A 12,500-nucleotide genomic window follows, 5' to 3' on the forward strand; every position below is an offset into this window, starting at 1 on the left:
CTTTAACACTTCATTTTACTAATTTTCATTCATTACTAGTTTCTATGTAACTGTTTTTAAATTGTTTTACTTTCTTTTTTATTCAAGAAAATGTTTTTAATTTATTTTATTATTTTATTTTATTCATTTTTTAAAAAGTACCTTATCTTCACCATACCTGGTTGTCCAAATTAGGCACAATAATGTGTTAATTCCACGACTGTATATATCGGTTGATATCGGTATCGGTTGATATTAGGGATGTCCGATAATGGCTTTGTGCCGATATCCAATATTCCGATATTGTCCAACTCATTAATTACGATACCGATATCAACCGATAAAAATATCAACCGATATATGCAGTCGTGGAATTAACACATTATTATGCCTAATTTGGACAACCAGGTATGGTGAAGATAAGGTACTTTTAAAAAAAAAATAAATAAATAAGATAACTAAATTAAAAACATTTTCTTGAATAAAAAAGAAAGTAAAACAATATAAAAACAGTTACATAGAAACTAGTAATTAATGAAAATGAGTAAAATGAAGTGTTAAAGGTTAGTACTATTAGTGGAGCAGCAGCACGCACAATCATGTGTGCTTACGGACTGTATCCCTTGCAGACTGTATTGATATATATTGATATATAATGCTTACGGACTGTATCCCTTGCAGACTGTATTGATATATATTGATATATAATGCTTACGGACTGTATCCCTTGCAGACTGTATTGATATATATTGATATATAATGCTTACGGACTGTATCCCTTGCAGACTGTATTGATATATATTGATATATAATGCTTACGGACTGTATCCCTTGCAGACTGTATTGATATATATTGATATATAATGTAGGAAGCAGAATATTGATAACAGAAAGAAATGGGGGAGGGAGGTTTTTTGGGTTGGTGCACTAATTGTAAGTGTATCTTGTGTTTTTATGTTGATTTAATTAAAAAAACAAAAACAAAAACGATACAGATAATAAAAAAACCAATACCGATAATTTCCGATATTACAATTTAACGCATTTATCGGCCGATAATATCGGCAGGCCGATATTATCGGACATCCCTAGTTGATATCGGTATCGGTAATTAAAGAGTTGGACAATATCGGCATATCGGATATCGGCAAAAAGCCATTATCGGACATCCCTACTAAAAACGGAATGCAATTTTACATTTCTACTGAATAAGACACCCAGAAAGTACATGAAATTAATGTGGGATTTACAATATTAACTATGAACGATAAAACACTGAATATCTACAAAAAATGGGAATGTCCGGCGGGCCAGATTGAAAAGCTTAACGGGCCCCGGGGCCCTAATTTGCCCAGGAGTGCCTTACTCCTGCCACACCAAATATGAGCTCGCTGGAACTTTCCAGGCAATCTTTTACTTTTGCTTTCACTTTCCCTTCACAATAAATGAATGTGGAGAATCACATGTTGGGGTACGTCAAGCCTTTAAAAAACAAACAAATAACAATCTTTTAAAGTCACCTAATAAAATGCTGAGAAAAGCCTTCAAGTTGAGCTACTTTGACTAAAACGTGTGACGTCATTAGAATTATAACCATCATTTATTCATCTCAACAGCCTTGAATAGCTGCAATCTGTTTTATTAGCTCAAATAAACATTAGGAGCACTTTAAGAAGTATTGAATGCCTCATATAATATTAATATGAATACTACAGGCCCGTCAATCACAGCGTGTTGCCCACAGTGGGTAAAGAAAGCACATTTAACTCATAAATATTTGTCCCATTTCCATGTAAAACATGTTGGCTTTGATTAGCTGTCCTGACTGTCAATCAATTCCCACGTTTGAAACCCTATTCAGCAACAACATGACTTTGTAGATGTACTATAGCACTATATAAGTCACCTTAGATGGGGAAATGCACTTATTTTGGAATTTTGTCTGTCATTCATAATCCTTGTGAAGGACAAGAACACTTTTTATTCATTCTAACTCGTAAAAAAACGCTAGCAAGAGTCAGCTCACAATGGAGCTAATAGAAGTCGCTCTATTCCGCCTATAAACCTCCATCAAGGTTTTATATACACGCTGTAAGTAATGTAGTTGAATTCATAACATGTAATATTTATGTATTTTGATCATTTTAATTCATTTCACAAGTACATCACAACGTTCACTTTCCCTTCAACAACAACAAGACTACTAATTAGAGATGTCCGATAATATCGGCCTGCCGATATTATCGGCCGATATATGCGTTCAAATGTAATATCGGAAATTATCGGTATCGTTTTTTTTATTATCTGTATCGTTTTTTTTGTTGTTTTTTTTTTGTTTTGTTTTTTTATTAAATCAACATAAAAAACACAAGATACACTTACAATTAGTGCACCAACCCAAAAAACCTCCCTCCCCCATTTAATAATAATAATAACAATAATACCTGGTATTTATATAGCGCTTTTCTAAGTACCCAAAGTCGCTTTACATGTTAAAAACCCATCATTCATTCACACCTGGTGGTGGTAAGCTACTTTCATAGCCACAGCTGCCCTGGGGTGGACTGACGGAAGCGTGGCTGCCAATTTACACTCATTCACACAAAAGGGTTGTTTCTTTCTGTTATTAATATTCTGCTTCCTACATTATATATCAATATATATCAATACAGTCTGCAAGGGATACAGTCCGTAAGCATTATATATCAATATATATCAATACAGTCTGCAAGGGATACAGTCCGTAAGCATTATATATCAATATATATCAATACAGTCTGCAAGGGATACAGTCCGTAAGCATTATATATCAATATATATCAATACAGTCTGCAAGGGATACAGTCCGTAAGCATTATATATCAATATATATCAATACAGTCTGCAAGGGATACAGTCCGTAAGCATTATATATCAATATATATCAATACAGTCTGCAAGGGATACAGTCCGTAAGCACACATGATTGTGCGTGCTGCTGCTCCACTAATAGTACTAACCTTTAACAGTTAATTTTACTAATTTTCATTCATTATTAGTTTCTATGTAACTGTTTTTATATTGTTTTACTTTCTTTTTTATTCAAGAAAATGTTTTTAATTTATTTATCTTATTTTACTAATTTTTTTAAAAAAGTACCTTATCTTCACCATACCTGGTTGTCCAAATTAGGCATAATAATGTGTTAATTCCACAACTGTATATATCGGTTGATATCGGTATCGGTAATTAAAGAGTTGGACAATATCGGAATATCGGCAAAAAGCCATTATCGGACATCCCTATTTACAACTGATAACATCACCAGTCAAATCTCCTGACAGTTTCTACATTGGGCATAAAAAGACAGTCATGTTATGACTATTGGATTAACACCATAAAAAAACATAATTGGCTAAATACAACTTAATTAGTCACAATTAATGTGATAGTTTGGCCTCTCAGTTTATATGGCGTGTTGTGTTCAGGGCCCTGTAGGGAACACTTTTAGTGGGGGTGTGATTTCATGTTGTTTGGTCCAGCAATAAAAGATGTATTCTAGTGTCTGCAATAAAAGATGTATTCTAGTGTCTGCAATAAAAGATGTATTCTAGTGTCTACTGTCATTCTAGTGTCTACTGTCATTGTAGTGTCTACTGTCATTCTAGTGTCTACTGTCATTCTAGTGTCTACTGTCATTGTAGTGTCTACTGTCATTCTAGTGTCTACTGTCATTCTAGTGTCTACTGTCATTCTAGTGTCTACTGTCATTCTAGTGTCTACTGTCATTCTAGTGTCTACTGTCATTGTAGTGTCTACTGTCATTCTAGTGTCTACTGTCATTCTAGTGTCTACTGTCATTGTAGTGTCTACTGTCATTCTAGTGTCTACTGTCATTCTAGTGTCTACTGTCATTCTAGTGTCTACTGTCATTGTAGTGTCTACTGTCATTCTAGTGTCTACTGTCATTCTAGTGTCTACTGTCATTCTAGTGTCTACTGTCATTGTAGTGTCTACTGTCATTCTAGTGTCTACTGTCATTCTAGTGTCTACTGTCATTGTAGTGTCTACTGTCATTCTAGTGTCTACTGTCATTCTAGTGTCTACTGTCATTCTAGTGTCTACTGTCATTCTAGTGTCTACTGTCATTCTAGTGTCTACTGTCATTGTAGTGTCTACTGTCATTCTAGTGTCTACTGTCATTCTAGTGTCTACTGTCATTGTAGTGTCTACTGTCATTCTAGTGTCTACTGTCATTCTAGTGTCTACTGTCATTCTAGTGTCTACTGTCATTGTAGTGTCTACTGTCATTCTAGTGTCTACTGTCATTCTAGTGTCTACTGTCATTGTAGTGTCTACTGTCATTCTAGTGTCTACTGTCACATCCATGACTGAAGTGTTTGTGTGCAGGTTTAGGGAAGAGGAAGCGAGTGATGGATGACAAGGATCTGATGACACCTCTGGAGTTGGGGTACGTACAAGTGCTCACTTCACTCTCTATGATGCTAGACTTGTCCCCATACCGTTATTTTGCTACCAACGTGTATTTTCATACTTAAAAAAAAAAAGGGGACCACAAAATAAATCCGTTTTGGCTTTATTTTAACCAAAAATCTTACATTAAACATGTGATTCTTACTGGACTCCAAGAACAATTGTATGAATTCAAATAAAATGCATTAAACACATTGCACTTTTCTTGTTGCACCCAAAGTACAATTACACGTGTATATATTACATGTAGTACAATTACACGTGTATATATTACATGTAGTACAATTACACGTGTATATATTACATGTGGTACAATTACACGTGTATATATTACATGTAGTACAATTACACGTGTATATATTACATGTGGTACAATTACACGTGTATATATTACATGTAGTACAATTACCCGTGTATATATTACATGTAGTACAATTACACGTGTATATATTACATGTAGTACAATTACACGTGTATATATTACATGTAGTACAATTACACGTGTATATATTACATGTAGTACAATTACACGTGTATATATTACATGTAGTACAATTACACGTGTATATATTACATGTGGTACAATTACACGTGTATATATTACATGTAGTACAATTACCCGTGTATATATTACATGTAGTACAATTACACGTGTATATATTACATGTAGTACAATTACACGTGTATATATTACATGTAGTACAATTACACGTGTATATATTACATGTAGTACAATTACACGTGTATATATTACATGTAGTACAATTACACGTGTATATATTACATGTAGTACAATTACACGTGTATATATTACATGTAGTACAATTACACGTGTATATATTACATGTAGTACAATTACACGTGTATATATTACATGTAGTACAATTACACGTGTATATATTACATGTAGTACAATTACACGTGTATATATTACATGTGGTACAATTACACGTGTATATATTACATGTAGTACAATTACCCGTGTATATATTACATGTAGTACAATTACACGTGTATATATTACATGTAGTACAATTACACGTGTATATATTACATGTAGTACAATTACACGTGTATATATTACATGTAGTACAATTACACGTGTATATATTACATGTAGTACAATTACACGTGTATATATTACATGTAGTACAATTACACGTGTATATATTACATGTAGTACAATTACACGTGTATATATTACATGTAGTACAATTACACGTGTATATATTACATGTAGTACAATTACACGTGTATATATTACATGTAGTACAATTACACGTGTATATATTACATGTGGTACAATTACACGTGTATATATTACATGTAGTACAATTACCCGTGTATATATTACATGTAGTACAATTACACGTGTATATATTACATGTAGTACAATTACACGTGTATATATTACATGTAGTACAATTACACGTGTATATATTACATGTAGTACAATTACACGTGTATATATTACATGTAGTACAATTACCCGTGTATATATTACATGTAGTACAATTACACGTGTATATATTACATGTAGTACAATTACACGTGTATATATTACATGTAGTACAATTACACGTGTATATATTACATGTAGTACAATTACACGTGTATATATTACATGTAGTACAATTACACGTGTATATATTACATGTGGTACAATTACACGTGTATATATTACATGTAGTACAATTACACGTGTGTATATTACATGTAGTACAATTACACGTGTATATATTACATGTAGTACAATTACACGTGTATATATTACATGTGGTACAATTACACGTGTATATATTACATGTGGTACAATTACACGTGTATATATTACATGTAGTACAATTACACGTGTATATATTACATGTAGTACAATTACACGTGTATATATTACATGTAGTACAATTACACGTGTATATATTACATGTAGTACAATTACACGTGTATATATTACATGTAGTACAATTACACGTGTATATATTACATGTAGTACAATTACACGTGTATATATTACATGTAGTACAATTACACGTGTATATATTACATGTAGTACAATTACACGTGTATATATTACATGTAGTACAATTACACGTGTATATATTACATGTAGTACAATTACACGTGTATATATTACATGTAGTACAATTACACGTGTATATATTACATGTAGTACAATTACACGTGTATATATTACATGTAGTACAATTACATGTGTATATATTACATGTAGTACAATTACACGTGTATATATTACATGTAGTACAATTACACGTGTATATATTACATGTAGTACAATTACCCGTGTATATATTACATGTAGTACAATTACACGTGTATATATTACATGTAGTACAATTACACGTGTATATATTACATGTAGTACAATTACACGTGTATATATTACATGTGGTACAATTACACGTGTATATATTACATGTAGTACAATTACACGTGTATATATTACATGTAGTACAATTACACGTGTATATATTACATGTAGTACAATTACACGTGTATATATTACATGTAGTACAATTACACGTGTATATATTACATGTAGTACAATTACACGTGTATATATTACATGTAGTACGATTACACGTGTATATATTACATGTAGTACAATTACACGTGTATATATTACATGTAGTACAATTACACGTGTATATATTACATGTAGTACAATTACACGTGTATATATTACATGTAGTACATTACATGTAGTACAATTACACGTGTATATATTACATGTAGTACGATTACACATGTATATATTACATGTAGTACAATTACACGTGTATATATTACATGTTGTACAATTACACGTGTATATATTACATGTAGTACAATTACACGTGTATATATTACATGTAGTACAATTACACGTGTATATATTACATGTAGTACAATTACACATGTATATATTACATGTAGTACAATTACACGTGTATATATTACATGTGGTACAATTACACGTGTATATATTACATGTGGTACAATTACACGTGTATATATTACATGTAGTACAATTACACGTGTATATATTACATGTAGTACAATTACACGTGTATATATTACATGTAGTACGATTACACATGTATATATTACATGTAGTACAATTACACGTGTATATATTACATGTTGTACAATTACACGTGTATATATTACATGTAGTACAATTACACGTGTATATATTACATGTAGTACAATTACACGTGTATATATTACATGTAGTACAATTACACGTGTATATATTACATGTAGTACAATTACACATGTATATATTACATGTAGTACAATTACACGTGTATATATTACATGTGGTACAATTACACGTGTATATATTACATGTGGTACAATTACACGTGTATATATTACATGTAGTACAAATTTTTTTTTTTTTCTTTTTTTTTTTTTTCCCCCCATAAAGAAATACAATCATGTGTGCTTACGGACTGTATCCCTGCAGACTGTATTGATCTATATTGATATATAATGTATATATTGTGTTTTTTATGTTGATTTATTTAAAAAAAAAATAATAATAATAATTTTTTATTTATTTATTTATTTTTTAAAATTAAATTTCTTGCGCGGCCCGGTACCAATCCGGTCCGCGGCCCGGTGGTTGGGGACCACTGCCCTAGTAGACACTCACACCGGCTTTTTGGGTTGTTTTTTTTGCCTTGTGTTTTTTTCACTAAGGGCTTTTATTTGTTTGTCCTGGTTTAAAACGCAGGTGGCGCAGAGAAACCCGAATCAAGAACATGGCAGGGCGACCTCAAGGGGAGGTGGCCTACTACGCCCCCTGTGGCAAGAAGCTGAGACAGTACCCGGACGTGATGAAGGTATGTATTTCTTTCACTTCAATTGTGGACAACACCCGCACACACGCAGATGTTGTGGAGCAAGATGGGTTGGATGCTCGTCCACATCAGTCCCTCCAGGAGTTGGCTGGCTTTTCTCTCTCATTCCACCGGCACAAATGAGCAGAATTCATGGCAGCTTGTTTAGAAAGTTGCTGCAATAACAAAAAATAATCAATTGTAAATATTTGAGGCTTCTTTTCTTTCAATAACATAAACAACTTGTGATTTCATGAGTTTGTTAGGAATGTTTTGAGTGCTCCTTGCAACCTTAACCACAACACGCAAAGTAGTTTGGCAAAAATTGTAAAAACAAATACTGTTTTGATGTTTTACTCGTTTTATAGCACCCAGACTTAAAGGTAGATAGCAGTAAAAGCACATACATGGAGCTAAATATGTAATTAATTTACTGTTAATTCATTACAACTAATAATATTAATAATAACTATAATGTCATAAAGAAACACCACAAAAGTATTCCTTATTGTCCACAAAACAAATATTGTTTTGATGTTTTACTTGTTTTATAGCATCCAGACTTAAAGGTAGATAGCAGTAAACGCACAATCATGGAGCTAAATATGTAATTTACTGTTAATTCATTACAACTAATAATAATAATAACTATAATTTCATAAAGAAACACCACAAAAGTCTTCCTTATTGTCCGCAAAACAAATACTGTTTTGATGTTTTACTCATTTTATAGCACCCAGATTTAAAGGTAAATAGCAGTAAAAGCACAATCATGGAGCTAAATATGCAATTAATGTTTACAATTAATAATAATAACAATAATTTCGTAAAGAAACACCACAAAAGTATTCCTTATTGTCCGCGAAACAAATACTGTTTTGATGTTTTACTCGTTTTATAGCACCCAGACTTAAAGGTAGATAGCAGTAAAAGCACATACATGGAGCTAAATATGCAATTAATGTACTGTTAATTCATTACAACTAATAATAATAACTATAATTTCATAAAGAAACACCACAAAAGTATTCCTTATTGTCCGCAAAACAAATACTGTTTTGATGTTTTACTCATTTTATAGCACCCAGACTTAAAGGTAAATATCAGTAAAAGCACAATCATAGAGCTAAATATGTAATTAATGTTTACAATTAATAATAATAATAATAACAATAATTTCGTAAAGAAACACCACAAAAGTATTCCTTATTGTCTGCAAAACAAACATTGTTTTGATGGTTTACTTGTTTTATAGCACCCAGACTTAACGGTAGATAGCAGTAAACGCACATACATGGAGCTAAATATGTAATTTACTGTTAATTCATTACAATTATTAATAATAATAACTATAATTTCATAAAGAAACACCACAAAAGTCTTCTTTATTGTCCGCAAAACAAATACTGTTTTGATGTTTTACTCGTTTTATAGCACCCAGACTTAAAGGAAGATAGCAGTAAAAGCACAATCATGGAGCTAAATATGTAATTAATGTTTACAATTAATAATAATAATAACAATAATTTCATAAAGAAACACCACAAAAGTATTCCTTATTGTCCACAAAACAAATATTGTTTTGATGTTTTACTTGTTTTATAGCACCCAGACTTAAAGGTAGATAGCAGTAAACGCACAATCATGGAGCTAAATATGTAATTTACTGTTAATTCATTACAACTAATAATAATAATAACAACAAATTTCATAAAGAAACACCACAAAAGTCTTCCTTATTGTCCGCAAAACAAACATTGTTTTGATGTTTTACTTGTTTTATAGCACACAGTCTTAAAGGTAGATAGCAGTAAACGCACAATCATGGAGCTAAATATGTAATTAATGTTTACAATTAATAATAATAATAATAATAACAATAATTTCATAAAGAAACACCACAAAAGTCTTCCTTATTGTCCGCAAAACAAACATTTTTTTGATGTTTTACTTGTTTTATAGCACACAGTCTTAAAGGTAGATAGCAGTAAAAGCACATACATGGAGCTAAATATGTAATTAATGTACTGTTAATTCATTACAACTAATAATAATAATAACTATAATTTCATAAAGAAACACCACAAAAGTCTTCCTTATTGTCCACAAAACAAATACTGTTTTGATGTTTTACTTGTTTTATAGCACCCAGACTTAAAGGTAGATAGCAGTAAACGCACAATCATGGAGCTAAATATCTACTTAACTTACTGTTAATTCATTACAACTAATAATAATAATAATAACTATAATTAAACACCACAAAAGTCTTCCTTATTGTCCGCAAAACAAATACCGTTTTGATGTTTTACTCATTTTATAGCACACAAACTTCAAAGTAGAATAGCTAAGTATCTAATTAATGTGCTGTTAATTCATTACAACTAATATTAATAATTGTAATTTCATAAAGAAACACCACCAAAGTCTTCCTTATTGTGCGCTGCAGACGTTCTCTTTGTATGTTTTACACTTGAAAAGTCTTTTTGTCCATCTGAAACATTCATTTCACATTCACCCTCGCACGTTAAGTACATTTGTTGAGCGCCATCTACAGCGTAGATATATGAGGTAGATCACAAGTGGCCGGCCTGCTAAAAAGTGGTCACAGCTGGATTAGACGTTCGATTGTGGGCAAGTTCACACATCATTTACGTGATTGCAGACTCCTGGAGGGACTGTAGTGCACATTGCTCCTACAACAACAACACATATTTGTCTTGTATATCTTTGTAGTGTGAAGACCCCTAGCACCCCCCCTCCCCCCACCCCCCCACTGTGGCCCCCATGTTATTCTTAGATTGTGCCACTTTCCTCACATAGCCATGATTCATCTTGCTGTTGGGATGCACAGCTTTGGCCTCATTCCTACGCTCTCTCTATTTGTGTGTGTGTGTGCGTGTGTGTGTGTGTGTGTGTGTGTGTGTGTGTGTGTGTGTGTGTGTGTGTGTGTGTGTGTGTGTGTGTGTGTGTGTGTGTGTGTGTGTGTGTGTGTGTGTGTGTGTCTTCATTCGCTGATTGTCAAAGTGTGCAAATAGAAAAATGGCCGTTCAGTAGCCTCCACTCAGTGCTCATCAGGCAGCAAAAAGCCTGAGCGCTGGTAAGTAAGTAAGTAAGTAAGTAAGTAAGTAAGTAAGTAAGCGGCTGAATTGTGCACCCCAAGGTCAGAAGTGTTTATCTTAAGTGTGTCCAGCTCTTAGCCAGATGAGTCAGGACCACACAGATGCACTACATGTACAAACCCCGTTTCCATATGAGTTGGGAAATGGTGTTAGATGTAAATATAAACGGAATACAATGATTTGCAAATCCTTTTCAAGCCATATTCAGTTGAATATGCTACAAAGACAACATATTTCATGTTCAAACTCATAAACATTTTTTTTTTTGTGCAAATAATCATTAACTTTAGAATTTGATGGCAGCAACACGTGACAAAGAAGTTGGGAAAGGTGGCAAAAAAGACTGATAAAGTTGAGGAATGCTCATCAAACACTTATTTGGAACATCCCACAGGTGAACAGGCTAATTGGGAACAGGTGGGTGCCATGATTGGGTATAAAAGTAGATTCCATGAAATGCTCAGTCGTTCACAAACAAGGACGGGGCGAGGGTCACCACTTTTTCAAAAAATGCCTGAAAAAAATTGTTGAACAGTTTAAGAAAAACCTTGCAAGGAATTTAGGGATTTCACCATCTACGCTCCGTAATACCATCAAAGGGTTCAGAGAATGTGGAGACATCACTGCACGTAAGCGGCTAAGCCCGTGACCTTCCATCCCTCAGGCTGTACTGCATCAACAAGCCACATCCGTGTGTAAAGGATATCGCCACATGGGCTCAGGAACACTTCAGAAACCCACTGTCAGTAACTACAGTTGGTCGCTACATCTGTAAGTGCAAGTTAAAGCTCTACTATGCAAAGTGAAAGCCATTTATCAACAACACCCAGAAACGCCGCCGGCTTCTCTGGGCCCGAGATCATCTAAGATGGACTGATGCAAAGTGGAAAAGTGTTCTGTGGTCTGACGAGTCCACATTTCAAATTGTTTTTGGAAATATTCCACATCGTGTCATCCGGACCAAAGGGGAAGCGAACCATCCAGATCAGGGGTCACCAACGCGGTGCCCGCGGGCACCAGGTAGCCCGTAAGGACCAGATGAGTAGCCCGCTGGCCTGTTCTAAAAATAGCTCAAATAGCA

The 12,500-nt window shown here is 33.2% G+C and overlaps 1 protein-coding gene across 19 annotated transcripts in view; it reads left to right on the forward strand.

Annotated features, from left to right (window-relative positions):
• The window catches only part of baz2ba (bromodomain adjacent to zinc finger domain, 2Ba), a 256,146-nt gene that overhangs the window by 169,415 nt on the left and 74,231 nt on the right, over window positions 1-12,500 (forward strand). For all 19 annotated transcript variants that reach the window (XM_062035145.1, XM_062035142.1, XM_062035141.1 and 16 more), the window contains 2 exons: window positions 4,369-4,429; window positions 8,192-8,300. In XM_062035145.1, coding sequence (XP_061891129.1) covers window positions 4,369-4,429; window positions 8,192-8,300 — 170 coding nt within the window. The remainder of the gene's footprint in view (window positions 1-4,368; window positions 4,430-8,191; window positions 8,301-12,500) is intronic.

Source organism: Entelurus aequoreus, linkage group LG02 (assembly GCF_033978785.1).
Source record: "Entelurus aequoreus isolate RoL-2023_Sb linkage group LG02, RoL_Eaeq_v1.1, whole genome shotgun sequence".
Lineage (NCBI taxonomy): Eukaryota > Metazoa > Chordata > Actinopteri > Syngnathiformes > Syngnathidae > Entelurus > Entelurus aequoreus.